The sequence below is a fragment of the Triturus cristatus genome, chromosome 7, assembly GCF_964204655.1.
Source record: "Triturus cristatus chromosome 7, aTriCri1.1, whole genome shotgun sequence".
In the NCBI taxonomy this organism is placed as follows: Eukaryota; Metazoa; Chordata; class Amphibia; order Caudata; family Salamandridae; genus Triturus; species Triturus cristatus.
The window spans coordinates 941,654,349-941,670,424 of record NC_140590.1 but is presented as its reverse complement, the minus strand read 5'-3'; the positions used below and the strand labels follow the sequence as shown (position 1 = coordinate 941,670,424).

At 42.6% G+C, this 16,076-nt stretch overlaps 1 protein-coding gene across 2 annotated transcripts in view; it reads right to left on the bottom strand.

Annotated features, from left to right (window-relative positions):
- LOC146810887 (uncharacterized) overlaps positions 1-11,131 on the bottom strand; it is an 898,367-nt gene extending 887,236 nt beyond the window's left edge. Inside the window, exon 1 of one of the 2 annotated variants that reach the window (XM_085617928.1) lies at positions 10,925-11,131. In XM_085617928.1, coding sequence (XP_085474054.1) covers positions 10,925-11,008 — 84 coding nt within the window. In that variant the 5' untranslated portion in view covers positions 11,009-11,131. The remainder of the gene's footprint in view (positions 1-10,924) is intronic. The other variant, XM_085617929.1, reaches the window with a different exon arrangement.
- Positions 11,132-16,076: the final 4,945 nt, after the last annotated feature.

Sequence of the window (16,076 nt, the reverse complement as noted above, 5' to 3'; positions counted from 1 at the left end):
TGGCCACAGCCCACAGAAACCTACTAAACCCAGACATTTCAGAAAATAAGACATTCAGGGGAGTCCAGTGAGGTGTGACTTGAGTGCATCTCACTATGTTTTCCTACCCACAATTCCCCGGCTAAAATCATGCATTCTCCTCACATTCCTGTGCGGTAAAGTACCGGAATTTGTGGGTATCCATAAACTGTCTACCACTTATCATTCTCATGGAGACATCAGAATTCTGGCATGAAAAAGTGAAGCAAGATGATTACCATACCTAGCTGTCCAGCCCATTTTAACTATGTGGTGGGGGTTGGGAGCAAGGCCTGGCCTGTGAACCAGCATTGTGCCCAACCCCCCACAGGTGCCCAACACCCACCACTGACCAACCTCGACAGAAGGCTAACCCCCTACTCATGGCCAACTCCTCACACAATGATGCAACACCCAACAGACACCCACACAATTATAATTTTTTAGTTTTTGTCCTGTGGTAATCTTTCAGTAATTCAGCTGTACTCCCATAAATAATGGAGGGAGGGCCGCACTAAGTACCACCAGACTACCACAAATCTGTGCAGATACAATAACATTTTTATTTTGCACTTTGACCCAAGGGGTATCAGGGTACTACAATCTGCCCCCTTATATGTTGCTTTATTTTATTTACAGAACACAAGTCCACGAGTTTTAAAATGGTGGCCACAACATAACTCTTTATGTTGCGGCCAACCACTCACAACACTCCATCCCGCAGGCTAGCCAATCAGAGTGCTTCATTTGTCGTATTTTACCTCAGTATTCCCTATGTAGTTCTGCTTCGCTGTTAAGCTATACATTCAAAAGTTGAATTTCTCTTAAATGGCTAAATGGATTTTTACCAAATCACAAAAGCATGGTTTCTGGGTACAAATCTAGCTTTGTGCCAAATTTGGTTCAATTCCTGTTTGAAATTGATTTATTAGTAGTGATACATAGGGACCTATCACTAGCAATAAGTCCACAAACACAATAGAAGGTTCAGTCAAGGTCCCAACACATTTCTCTGTTGCTCAAACCTTTGTAAATGGCTGCGAGCAGGTAGTCTTAACCTAGGAGACAGGGGTGTACATCATTTAAAATCACCAATACATTAAATAAGCACGACACAACACAAAATTAAACTTCAATACCAATTTATAAAAATGGGAAATATTTGTATGAATATAATGACATCAAAAGGACAAAGATTCAATGTAGGGAGCTATAGATATGATTTTTTTAGGATTAAATGTAAAACAAGCGCTTAGAAGCAAATAGCGCTCAAAGGGTTAAAAAATGTCATGCTGGACCGGAACAAAGTCAAGAGTTCAGGCCACCCATGATGTAACACTTTGATACATACTTCCAAAAGTGTTTCTTAGTGCAGGAAAGTGGTCCACAGCACCAACCAAGGGTTCAAATACTCTGGTTTACCCCCTGGGGTCTGGGACAATGCACTTGGGCAACTTATGGAGCTTTGTACAAAAGTTGCTCCAAACTTCTGGAACTTGTTCCTGAAGTTCCTCTTACGGGTTTGAAGTGTCCAAAACATCAATACAATGGTCTAGAAACTCTGGGATAGTCCTTGGGATGCTGGGACTACGTTTCTGCAATTCACCTGACCAAATCCATAAAGTCCACTGGACGCACTCCAGGATGGGAATTTCTTGGTGGAGATGACGCAGGTGGGCTCTGTTAATCAATCTGTAGCTTTCAGGGTGAACATTCCTTAATTCTTGTGAAGCCAGGCAAATTCCTTAGGGCTGTAGAACCAGATTGTGCAGCAGGTGCAGTCTTTCAAAGTGCAGTCCTTTGGGTGCCTATCAGGGTTCCAGCAGGGAAGTCCTTCTTCTCCTTGTTGTTTTCAGCCAGCAGATCTGAGTTATCTGGCAACTCTCCCATATTTATACAGTGTTCCTGGGCATCAAGCAAGGGGGGCTCCCCTGACCAATGGGATATAGGGTGCCACACTCAGGTATGACCACTTCCTCCAAACTGGTGTGGCTAAGATTCTCTAAAATTCCCCTTCCAGCCCCTTCACTGATCTCATTACAACCGGCTCCGGTCTGGCTGGTGGTGCAGGATGTGGGGTTGAGCCTGTTCTGTCCTAAAGTCTCATTCTCCCTTTGAAGACCAGTTTGGCTACTCCACCCCCTTCCTGCCTTTTGATTCTGCAGCTCAGTTCCCCTCCCACAAGATATCCTTTGTCTCTCTAGCAGGCCACTTCACACCTCATTAAGACAGCTTGGTTCAGCCTGGCAGCGGCTGGCCAATCAGGGCAGCTAGAAGGTTGGATTTTGACTTACAGAAAAGAAAGTTATATAACTTATTTCTGAAATAGCTATTATAACTCTAAAGGTGACAAGTTGTTGAATTTATCACAACTATCATTTTGAGTCTTTGAATGACATTTCTAGCTCGCTCCTGCCAATATCTATACTTAAAGAAAATAGTCCAATGTTAGTGTATGGCACTAGTTTTCTATAATGGGGAAACTTGAATTGGCAGTTTTTCCCTCACCAGGGCTTATAAAACATATTTTATAATGTCCCTGCTTATAGTTACAAGGCACCCTACCCCCGGGGCACCTAAGGGAGTCCTATGGGGTGACATAGCTGCAACAATAAGGTAGTTTGAGGCTTTGGAAGTACCTTTAAATCCAAAGTGGAATTTGCATATAAATTGTATGTAAAGACAGCCTGAAAAGCAGTGTTGCCTTTGAAATGACAGCAGACAGCACAGTGGTACACACTTAAGTGTGTTACGTCTACTGCACCTCTACACCTAGATGCCATATTATATACTCGGACTTAGAGCTAGGCTGTCAGTACCAAATGTAATTAAACATAATCTCCGTATACCTTATAATCGGAGCACTGCCCCTGAGTCTAGTAGTCAGAGCCCAGGCTAAAGTCAGAATCAGTTACCACTAGTATCAATCAATAAATGGGGGCGATCAGGGCAAAAAGGATGACTTTCCCACAATTCCTTTCAGCCATTTTGGCTGTAACACTGTCTAAAGATCTTAAGGGAAATTACATGGGGAAAGTATGTTTTGGAATCCCTCTTTTTTCATGGCCCCTGCTTGACAGATCCCCAAAAACGTTTCAGGAAGGAGCTGAGGTGGATGAACATTTTATTTGGAAAGTTCTGTGAAGATTCGGCACATAGTGTATAAGTTATTAGCAAAACAAAAAATCCAATTCCTATGGCCATTCTGATTCCTTTGTGTCTAGTGGACCTTCTGTCCCCCTAATGGCAGATTTGTGGTGTCTAGTGGACTTTTTACACCACGGGGCAGAAATACTGCATGTCTCTTCTTGGGAGTGTGCATGGGCCAATGCCAGGGTGGGACACTTCACCCCCTTTTTTAAAAATCCCTGGTATCAAGTGGGTTTTACCCCCCTGGAGGGGGCAGATTGGGAGCAGAATGAGGGCAAAATGGGGGCAAACTACTCCCCAAGGGGGGATAAAAGGCTGTATTGCACTGGGAGTGAAGGAGAACTGACCCTTGTCCAAGTGGCCACACCCCCTTGCAATAAGAACCCTCCGGAGTCTGGAAGGCAGGGTCCATATTTTGGGATCACCCTCTCTGGGTGACCCCCCAAGCAGAGATCCACTATGGAGAAAGAAACCTGGAAAGGGGATATATTGAAATCACAGTCTATGATATGTGAATGGTCATGTGGTGGAGGCAGAAGGCTTGAGGAGTTGTTAGAAAGTAAAATCACATATCCTTTAAAAAATAAAATATGTGAAAAATCTGGTTTTCCATATGCACCCAAAGCATACACCGGTAAATTTCCCACGTTTATTTAGAGCAATGTATCTTGGCACCAGATATATCAACATTTTGTGCATTTTAAACTTTTGCATGTGTGTAAGAAACATTTATAACTATTTCTAAACATGGTTTTAAGTCTCGCCTAGGCAATGCATGCGCTGTCCCTGGAAGACATGCTGTATCTGGTACACGGGCTGGAAGAACCTCCCATGTTTTCAATTAGCTTCTGTTAATGCCCTTTGTAAATGGCTACTTTGCATTGGTGAATGCGGTTAATTTGTCCCACCTTTTGCTGTTCCGGACCCTCCTAGCACACTGCCCCTCTTACATTTCTTCTTCCTTGTTTGTTTTTTACATTTGTTTGTGGCACTATTTTCTGTTTGATCAATAGGGTGCCGCTGCCTTTCATCTGCTAACATGCCAGCTGCAATCACCGAGGGTCTTGTCAGCGCACAGAAGGGTTTCTGCTCTTCACCCTCCTAGCTGTCTCGTGCTGCACTGCAGCTCCTCTGTCCACTTGTATTTTTTACGTTCCTTGCTGTTTCTTCCATCCAGCCTGTGAAGCACACAGCTGCTTTTTAGGTGTGTGTCAATAAATACCTCTCATAATCATAGAAGGTGAGGGACTCTGGAGGCTGCTTTCTCATCTTGGAGGTGCACTTTACATATTTTAGACCTTTCATTCCTAGATACCACAGAGCACAAACTCTTTCACGTCTGAGACCAGAGACTTGCAGCGAGTGTAGATTTACAGCAACAACAAAAAACACACTCCGTCTGTTTTTTCTTTATATTGAAATGCCATGAGGACTGAGCCAGCTTCAGCTACGCCATATCCAATTCTGAATGCATTGGCTAAACAAGAACGTTACTCTCCCAAAGAATCACTTCTTCCCAATCCTTACACACAACCTAGTTCCCGCGTTCTCTCTTCCGCTAACAAAGCCAAGCTGCTACAGTGGCAAATAGTGAGTGGGGCTGAGCAGGTGCTTCTACTGCCAGAGAGATCTGTAACTTGATTTCCAGAAGAATGCATGTAATCTTTTGAAATCGCAGTGGATGTGGCTCAGATTCAAAGCCCTGATCTCACCCAGCTAAACACCGTTACTTACAAAGACAACAAGCATTCAACTATATATAATTAAACACAAAGTCACACAATTAAATACCACACAATTCAACAGCACACAAATGCACACCACATAATTACACTACACAAACTATTTAAACATCTCATAATTCTGTACCACACAATAGAAGCCTACATCATTCCACTACATGCCACATAATGACAATTCAACTCCACAAATTTCCACTCCGCTCCATGCTACACAATTCCACTTCACATAATACCACTCCATGTGACATAATTCCACTACACTCCAAGCAAAACAATTAAAATCCGAATAATTCCACTACACATATTTATACTCCAAAATACATAATTAAACTTCATGCCACATGTTTACACTCTACATATATCCACTCAACCCCAATACACATATTTATACTCAACATAATTCAACTCCGCAACGTGAGCCATATTTACACTCCACATACTTTCACACCATGCAACACAACTCCACACAATGCAATACAGTTCCATACCAAACAACATAATGCCCTTCAGCCCAGACCACATAATTCCACTCGACACAAAGACTGAAGGAGAAGGGGACAAGCACTGCATTGCTCCCATTTTTTTAGGCCTCGCCTAGGAGCACATGCACCATCTTGAACCATATTTATATTCGATATAGTTTCACACCATGCAAAACAATTCCACACAATACCATGCCACACAATTCAACACCACACAATTCCATACAACACAACATAATGCACTCCACTCCATACCACATAATTACACTCCATATAAATCTACTCCTTGCCATATTACACTCCTCATAAATACACTCCATACCATGGCACATAATTCCAATCTGCATATTTTCACTCAGTGCCACACAATTCCACACAACACAATTCAAATTCAGACAATTCCAATGCATTCAACAACAAATAACTCTACTACACACCACATACACTTAATCCACAGCACCCAATTCCACATCATGCCACATAAATCAGCACCACACAACATAATTCCACACAATACATGCCACTCCACAATGCACCATACTACCACACATGAGTTGCTACATTTATTACCACATTATTACTATCCATATAATTTCCATTGCACACACACACACTCATCCAGCATTTCTTATATTGGTCCACTATAGGTCTTTCACAGACAACAAGCATTCAACTCCACATAATTCAACACAACACCAAACAATTAAATACCACACAATTCCACAACACACAAATGCATACCACATAATTCCACTACACTATCCATTTCAACATCTCATAATTTTGCATCACACAGTTCAGCACTACATAATTCCACTACATGCCATGTAATAACAATCGATCAAATTCAATTCCACACATTTCCAATCCACTTCACATAATACCATTCCATGCTACATAATTCCATTACACTCCTTGCAACACAATTTTACTACACATATTCATACTCCAAACTACAGAATTACACTTCACGCCACATATGTACACTCCATATATATCCACTCAGTTCCAAAACACATATTCACACTCAACAAACTTCAACTCCACAACGTGACCCATAATTGTACTCCACATAATTTTACACCATGCAACACAATTCTACACAATGACACAACACACAACATACATACACTGCACACCATGGCCCATAATTTCACTCTACATATTTTCATTCAGTTCCACATACCACAATTCAACTTCACATAATTCCATTCCATCACTGAAAATACCACTCCACAACACATAATTCCACTACACACCACATACATCCAATCCACACTACACAATTCCACATCATCCCACATAATTCAGCACCACGCTACATAATTCAACACAATACATACCACTCCTCAACACACAATACCACTGCACACAAGCCCACTGCACTTAATACCACATAATTACTATCCATGTAATTCCATTGCACATGAAAACACTCGTCCAGCATTTCTTATTTTGGTTAACTTCAGGTCTTTCAAAGACAAGAAGCATTCAACACCACATATTTCAACACAGTCCCACACAAATAAATACCACCCAATTCCACAACACACAAATGCACACCACATAATTCCACTACACAAACCATTTCAACATTGCATAATTCTGCACCACACAGTTGAACTCAACATCATTCCACAACATGCCACATAATGATAATACATCAATTTCAACTACACATATTTCCACTCTGCTCCAGACCACACTATTCAACTTCACACAATTGCACTCAATGCAACATAATTTTATTACACTCCGCGCAACACAATTCAACTCCAGATAATTGCTCTACAAACAACATACATCCACTCCACTACAAACAAAAAACCTAAGTAATAAAAAATATCATTTACAACGCAAATGGCTATAACTTTCACAAATGTGAGACCAATTGCAATTGCAAATGCTTGGTTATAATGGAAGTGTATACCTCCAGTACTAAATCTCCGCTAGATATCATGCACCATGTTGCCATGTGCTGGGAAGAGAGCAACAGCGTTATATTTTATTAGACATGGTGATGTCCTGCTCTCTCTCTTTCACTCAATGCAGCCCGACAACTTTGTGCATTGTGTGATTCCTAAATAAATTTGCCTCCCTTATGTTTTATTAATTTAAACTCTTGTATGCACTCCCAGAAAAGTGGTGGTGTATGGATGTTTTTTACTTCCAATTTCCTAATTACTTCAATAATTTATTTCACCAAATTTAGGTGTATGAAATGAGTGTGCTAACTATTGAGAAGGAATGTGAATGCCTACATAGTTGTACCTTTTTTAGTGTTCAGGACCTCTACAATGAGCACAGTTGCGTTTAGGAGTCCAAAGGGTTTCATATTTGTATGCACATATTTAACAAGTGTGTTATTTCTGTTGGCAGATTGCACTTTTGCTGTGCCTCAAATGTAATTTTGTGAATTTTGCCCAAAAGTACATATATAGTTGTTAAGTGGGACCTCCAAACATCAATACCAATACGCATTAAGTTAAATTATGTCAAATGTTTTTACCAGATATATGGACCAGCATATGGACCAGCAATGCCATTTTAATAGCAAGGTTATTGTATACTCATTGACTCCAACAAAACCTGTGGCACACCGCTCCACTGAGGAAAAGAGATCCCTGCAAGCTTGATGGGGATTTATATGCTGAAAGTGCTCTCACCAGTGTGGTGGATGCATTTTCAGCACAGCTAGATGCTGAGGGAGTAGCCATATTGCTGAGGCCTGTTCTGTATTATTTTTTTCTGCCAACTTCCAAACCTTCATTCTTGGATGAGATATCATACCTCATCACATAAGTACCAGCTCACATATCCAAGAACATTGTCCTTGGCAACTTCAAATTTCCAGGAAACGTCTCTTTAAAGACCATGGAGTCGGACATAAATGAACTATTCTCCACAGTTGGGATCAAGTACCACTTTTACCAGCCCAACCACAACAAAGGAGGAACATTGGACTGCACCTCAATGCCTAAGGACACCAACCATTCTACAAGCAAGCTTGACTGATGTGGTCACAATGCCATCGTCATTGACAAGAAATGATCTTCATCGACTCACAAAAGTCAACAAACGACTTAAAAAACCATGCAAGGATTCTGCATACCTTTTCCAAATAACATGGTTCAAATTACCTTTCAACCTTAGGAGCTAGTGGAACTACAGCACAAGTCCTAACACCCATGTGAACAACCACAGCAGCGTATTCAAGAGAACTACAAACACACATCCTCCATTAAAGTTCTGCAACATGCAACCCAAAACATCAGAACTTTGGTTCAATAAAAATGCTCATTAACAGCAATTGAAGCATTGTGCAACAGGAAAAGAAGTGAAAATGCCCACAGTGCCCCGATAACGTCACCACCTAACACACTTCTGCACTGCTTGAATGCAGCTCATCATAGAAGCCAAGGCTATGTGCTACATGTCATCCATCAACGAAGTCAAGGAGCTAGTCAAAGTAATCAAGCACTGCATACATCATTCAACAGAATTTGGAGCTCCCTAGAACAGGAAAATAGCACAGCAGTAAATAACTTCTTCCTCTATAAAATCAAGAAATGTATACATTTCATAGACAGCACGCCATCACCCAGTATGTACACTTCTGTCCAACTACACAGCCTATCGAATTGACTTTCTTCAGTTTCATCTCCATAAAACAAACATGCACCATTTGCTGAACAGTTGCTAAACAGCCAACATGCTAAAATTGAACATCAGTGCACCTTTCCTACAAGCCATCTTCCCCAGACCAACAAAATAATGGACAATCTCTACACCTTCTGAAAAAGCTGAACTTGCACCCTAATGACCTTGACATTTAATGCCCCATCATGTATTATTCTTTCCTGACAAAGACATCATGAATGAAATTGCCACCCAGCTCTATAATACGATCTACCAATTTGGATTTAGGCTACAGTGCAGCATAGAAATAACCACCATCCAAGTTGTAGAAAATGCTTTGCAGATCATAGGCAGATTGAACAATTGCCTTCTTGTCCTCATAGACCACTTCACGGCATTTGGAATTTTCAGCTTCCACACTGTGCTCTGTATGGTCTTGCACTGGTTCAAACCATAACTTAAAAGCAGAGCACAGCAACTACAGAAGGGATCACCATGATTTCAATCAGTTTCCATAATCTGTGCCACATCCCAAGGCTCCACCTTCTCACCAATGAATGTCAATTGCAACAAGGAATCCCTATGTACACTACTTGCTAAACTTCAGCATCCACAAATATACCAATGACACTGAGCTGCACCTAGGAATCACGTGATGCCATGGAATCACTTAGCTGAAGACCTGCTTTGAAGCTATCTAAGCATGGTGCCTAAATATCATCTCAATTAAAACCCAATTAAACTGAATTCCTGCTATTAGCCAAAGACAGCAAACAAGACTAGGTCAAAGGATGAGTGCACAAATAAAACGTGAATACTTTCAACCCACAACTCATCAGCAGTGCGAAATCCCTCTATATACATATCAACAGCAGCTTCAACTCGTAGAAACCAATCTTATCAGAACAGCCATACAAATATTATTCATCTTCTACCATGATGATAGCAATGCTCTGTTGGCCAGTACACCAAAAACCTTGCTAGGTATCTTGAAGAGCATCCTCTCTGCTGCCCCTTGACACATCAAAGGCTTCTGGATAGTTGACCAGCTAACTCCCACATTCATGGAGAGCTGGCTTCTGGTAAGAGCTCGTATCTTGTTTCTAAAAATCTGCATAATCTATAAGTCTGTCACTGATTTTACTCTGGCATATTTCACTGTCAAGGTTAAGGCTTCAGTAGGTCTCCATATCACTCACAGCAGCAATATTAGCAGCAATATTAACAGATATCAAAGAAGGTGAAGAAAGGAGAAAACAAGGTTTCAGGCACTTTCTAATGCACCCAAGAGACTCGGAATGTCCCAGCCTACCCTTTAGTAAAGCTCCCAAAATTCTAGTCTTCACAGGCAACAGAGGTTTTAAAGGAAAGGGAAAATTAATCAGTTTCTACTTGTTCACAAATAATTTTTTCAATACGCAGTCTCTCTAGTAGCAGGTTCACGCATATCAGTACTGGCATTTGCGCATCTGACACAGGACTGCTTATCACCTACATATTTAGGAGTATACACACCAAACGTTATTTTTATACATCCGTAACTCTGGAAAAAGAGATGAAGGTCTCGTACATAGCATGATTTAACTTAACTACATGAGAACAGGGTACCCTGGTAATGGATTCAATCGTTAATCAACTTTATTCTAAAAATGTGTGCATACACACATCTGCATACTTGTTAAAAGAACAGAAACATAGTATCCATGTGATTTGTGTGGTTACTTTATGACAAATGGGGTAATGAGTGACATCGTGAGCGCTTCATAATCTAGTATCTACATATAATTTAAACCTATCTTCAACAAGGAGAACTTGTCAGGGGGCGGCGATAGGAAGGCCCTGTAGTCATACTCGGTTAGCGAAATAAAGATGCATATACACACATATACACACCCAGGAGCGAGGGAAAGTGTCAAAAAACAGAACCAGGAACTTCGTTAAAGCGTAATGTGCTTCAGTGGGTAAAATATCAGGCATACGGTAATGTTAAAAGATGAGTCATTGCGCGGTCTTTAATTCGGCCATCTGCTCACACTCACAACACCAAGGGACCCATCCCATGGGAAACCTTTTGGTCCTGTCTGCTCCCCTCGCTGGTAATGGCCGGTTTGGCCGGGCTGCGTTCTAAAGCCCATTTGCCGCGGTGTTCAGTAGTTCCGGTCAAGTGACGTGAGTTCAAGGATGTGACCCCAGGAGTGACGGTGATTGGGCCATACTGCCTTCTGTCTGTAGCGTCAAGCCGTATGAATAACCCATGGTGATCGGAGAATGTGTCCCATGCTGAGGTAAGCTGTGCGTTGCCTTCGGCACAGGTTTTTTGAAAAATTGAAATGTTTGATGTCACAAATTATGACTCAGTTGTGTGGGACTTCAAAGGTTGAATTTCAAGCCTCCCAAGATAGACTGCAAGTCCTAATGGGAAGGTGTAATGTGGCCAGCGAGTTTATTGCTATCAGTCTTTTATGCGTATACTATTCAAATCTGCGGTGGGTAGAGATATTATAAAGTGTAGAAATATTATAAAGTGCCACCATTGCTGGTGTAACTAGCGATATTACTCTCCTGTCATACGGCGTGTACTTTACCAGAGTTTATCTGGTGCATTTATGTGACTAACTGATGGTAATCGTTAGTGTCTACACTAACCCTGGGCGTAGTGGGCGTAGTGAGGCTACGTGGAGCATCGCGTAGTGTGGCCAAATCTGCACACTCCGCATAGCCCCACTACACACCGCCCGCCTCCCGCCCGCCCTCACTTGAAAATAATTTAAAGTATTTTAAAGTAAGAAAATGCCTTACCTGAGGTGCGGCGTCCCGGGGCTCCCTCTTCCTGATTCAACCGCAACTTCTTCCTCACAAATGCGCATGCGCGGACGCCCGCGCATGCGCATTTCTCGCAGTGCTGCCTGCTACGCCTACTTTGTGGACCACGAAGCAGGCAGCACTACGTACACTCCGTGGGCAGAGCGGAGCACTACGCCCACCCTTAGTCTACACCACTGTGTGAGTAAACAAATGCGAGGGTGCATATCTAATTATTTTATGGTCTTGGCTGGGTGTGATGGTGATGTTAGGATTCGCTTTATGCTTGCCATAGACAAGCAGACATACTATTCGGTTCCTTTAAATTCACGGCTGGTATGAGGATGGGTATATTTAAAGACTCAGCTTATGCCATGGTATTTCATCATACAATCCTGTGATATTAGTCTGGAATTTATAGACCTATCTCTGTTCCTTTTCCAGGAGTCTCTTGCTAGTGTTGTGGCTTGGTGTAAGTTTCTCAATAATAGACCAATGTAGATCTTTATCAGTATGATTGTGTTCAATGAAATGTGCAGTTAGTCTGGTTGATAGTTTTTTTGCAACGTATTGTGCTTCTATGTTCACATATATGCGTTTTGACTTTTCGAGTCATCATGCCAATGTATCTCAAGCCGCAAGGGCATGTGATTATATACATAATGTTGTTGCTGTTACATTTGGTGTGTGATAGTTGTTCCCAAGCTTTTCCTAAGCCGAGATCCAAGGTACAGGTGTGGGTGGTGAGGGCACATAATGTGCAGTTGTCACAGGGGAAGTGGCCCTTCACCTGGGGTAAGTCCCACAACATATATTCTGGTTGAGGTGCTTCCTGTAGAGACTTGCTATGGGCCAGTCTGTCTCGCAAGCTTCTGTTCTTTTTAAAAGAGAACATAGTTTACGAAAGCTGAAGACTACTGGAAGATAAAATACACCAGTGCTTATGCACAATCTTTTTGACCTTGTTGGACAGAGAGTTCAAGGTGCTTACAAAAATAAGAGATTCTGTTGTTTTTCTAGGGTTATTTTCAAGTAGTGATTCTCTTGTGATATTCCGGGCTCTTTTCTGGGCTTTCTTTATGATACGTTCAGGGTAAGCCTTTACCCGCAATCTATTTGAGAGCAATTCTGCTTTCTTTGTGGAGTCCTGAAGGTGCCCGCATCTCCTCTCTAAAGGCATCATCTAGTAATGCATATGGAGGGAATCTCCAAGTAAATGGAGGTGGGTGCTTTGAAGGGCATTCCAGGTCAAGTAGTATTGGTGAGTGGTCAGAATACGAGCGAGAAAACACCTCGCAGCCCCATATGGCATGTCTCAGTGAACCTGTCAGGAACCAGTAATCTATCCTGGTGTGTAAATCATGTGGAGTGGAGTAATGTGTAAACCCCCCTGCGTCACCCGATCGGGAGCACCAAACATCAATCAACTCTAGCTCGGGTATTGCATCTATGATCGTTCTGTCTGCAAAGGACTGGCGCCTGACAGGCCCCCCTGAACGGTCAATGTCTGGATTCAGCACACAGTTGAAGTCCCCCCTCCCAGATTTGCGGCAGAGAGGATAAATGGCATGCTAAGGCAAGGAGATTTTGAGAAAATTGTGGGCAATCATAGTTGGGGCCGTAAACATTCATAAGAACACATTCCATGCCCTTCCCATTACATTTAGATATTGTATATCTGCCTCCAGTACCTGTATACATTTCTTCTAGGGAGAATCCAGCTTTAGGGTTTACCCATGTGAGTACCTCCCGGGCGTGTAAGGTGAAGCCAGCAGCGTGGAATGCGCCACGGATCCTCCTGCGGGCAAGCGCTAGATTATCAGTTGGAAGGTAAGTTTCTTGTATTAGTGCAATGTTTGTGTTGTGACTAGCTAAGTATGCCATCACTTTCCTGGTTTTATGCTGGTTTCAGCCCCCTGACGTTCCAAGTCAGCAGACTTACCCTGTCACCCATAGTATCAAAAAAGGGGAAACAAATTCCCAGCTAGGATTCTTAGGTGCCCTCTAGTGTAATAGCCCATAGCCAGCACAATATTGCAAGTTACTCCTGATGCAAATTCCGGGTACAAACCTCTCACTGTGACCAAATTAAAACATACAGACAAAAACAATTCCCAAAACAGCCACCCCACCCCCCCACCCACGCCATGCAATCCCAAAGTCGGTGTCCCCCTACCTCCCACCCTTACCCCTTAGGTGAATAAGGCAACAAGCCATGTAGTGTGTAACATGCAAGGGCAGATGTTACCTGAGCACTACTAGTGGCTAACAGCAGTAAGCCACGCCATCTGAGCAAATATGACACATCCGGAACTAACCGAACTATCATTGATACATATACACAGTAAGGGAGAGTGTAACTCCGTTATCACATTAGTCAAAGTATTTCCTCAAAGTGTGAGGACAAACGAAACAATGATAATAGTAAGGAGAACAGTGGCTTGCTGTCAAGCCAAAGGGGTTGCCATCAGCAATACTTGCGAGAGTTTGGGTTCCTTCACGCTGCTGTGTCGATCTTCATGCAGTCTTAAAGTGAGCCTAGCCAGCATTAGTTCTCTGTCGCGAATCTCTCACAGCTAAATGCTCCACTAACAGGCTCTGACAGTCCAAGTGCTGGGGGACCCAGCACACCACGGTCAGTTCACTCTTGCTCATCCAGGTCGCTACCTTTCGCCCCCCCCAAGCCGCCTTGTCATGTCGCCCCGCTTCTGCATCTCATACCACCTTCTTACAAAAGTCCTTCAGAGCTGTTTGCTGCGCTTTGGGGTCCGAGAAGATACAGGCCTTGCCGTTTAGGGTAACTCTTAGCATGGCTGGGTAAAGCATTGCGTATTCTATGTTTTGGTCACTGAGTCACCGCTTAAGAGTGTTGAATTGGCGTCTGGCTTCCTTGACCTTCATAGTAAAGTCTGGGTAGAGAGAGATAGCAGAGCCCTCGTTCTGCAGCACACCCAACTCCATAGCCCGCCGTATGGCAGCATCTCTGTATCTGTATTTAGTAATTTTGCTATCATTGGGCGTGGAGGAGCCCCAGGAGGTGGCCCAGGGCAGAGAAAACTGTGGAAATATGGATTTTTCTGGTCAGTTATGTCCCCTATCTTGGACCCCAACGGTTCCATGTACATGTTACAAGTACATGTATGTTCCCTCCAGTTCCAGTTATGAAGACGCAAATACATGTGCGTCCACCGTTAACATGTCCTCTTTCAGATCCGCCATGAATGGGCCGGATATTCCATTCCTAAGTACGAAAGGCCACCGCCTTTATATGATTCACTTATGCCATTTTACAGTCCAGGCAAGTAGGCCCTGATTCTGTCATCAAGCTTTTCTTGCTTTCTGTCTCTGAAGCTCCAGTCCGAGCCTGCATCTGTGACCATGAACTTTGTCTCATTCCCTGCGCGGCTCACGAAGCCTGACATCAGCTTGCTGCCTGCCAAGAACTGTATTTCACCTTCGAAATTATCTGCTCCGATTCCTGCCCAATGCATTCCTGTCTAGTAGTTTAAGTAAACATTCTGCCAGCTACCGAGCAAAGGCCCGGCTTCTCTGTCTTTATACAAGTAATTCATAGCCCTGTTACCATGGAAGATTCCTGCCCTCGCATCTAGTGTAGACACTTAGACGCTTGTACACGCACTAACAGTCAGTATAGTCAGTATAGAATAAGATTCTACTCCAAGAAGGCCTCTCTTTTGGATAACATAGTTCTTTAAACATAGGATGTTAGATATGATTTGGGATTAGGTTGACTTGACCCTCCAGACTTCTGTCGCCACATGTAGAGCTAAATGTCAAGTCCCCTTCACCCCCTAGTTGCACGTCAATCATACGTCATGCTGCTGCACGCGCATTTCTGCCAAGTATTTCTGCTGACATTGCGAAATTCTTTCATGTAACCACCCTCTTATGACATCACATCTGATGACGTTCTTTAAACACACCCAGTTACGCCTATCTTTGCCACGTATGAATATATTATCTCCACTATCAATTGTTACGCCTCTTGCATTTGCTCCACTGTAATGCTTATTGTATAAAAGTAATTGATTGTCAATAACGTATGTACTTCACTTCCTGAACCTTCGTGGTGATGGAACTTGGAGCAACCGATTATAATCGACCATTGGAATAAAGCCCATTCAGAACCTCTAATACCACGGATTCTGCCTCTTATTTACTGAGCTATTTTATTATGTTTCTGTATCAAATTAAGTCCCGGTAATTAAATTATTTACCACAG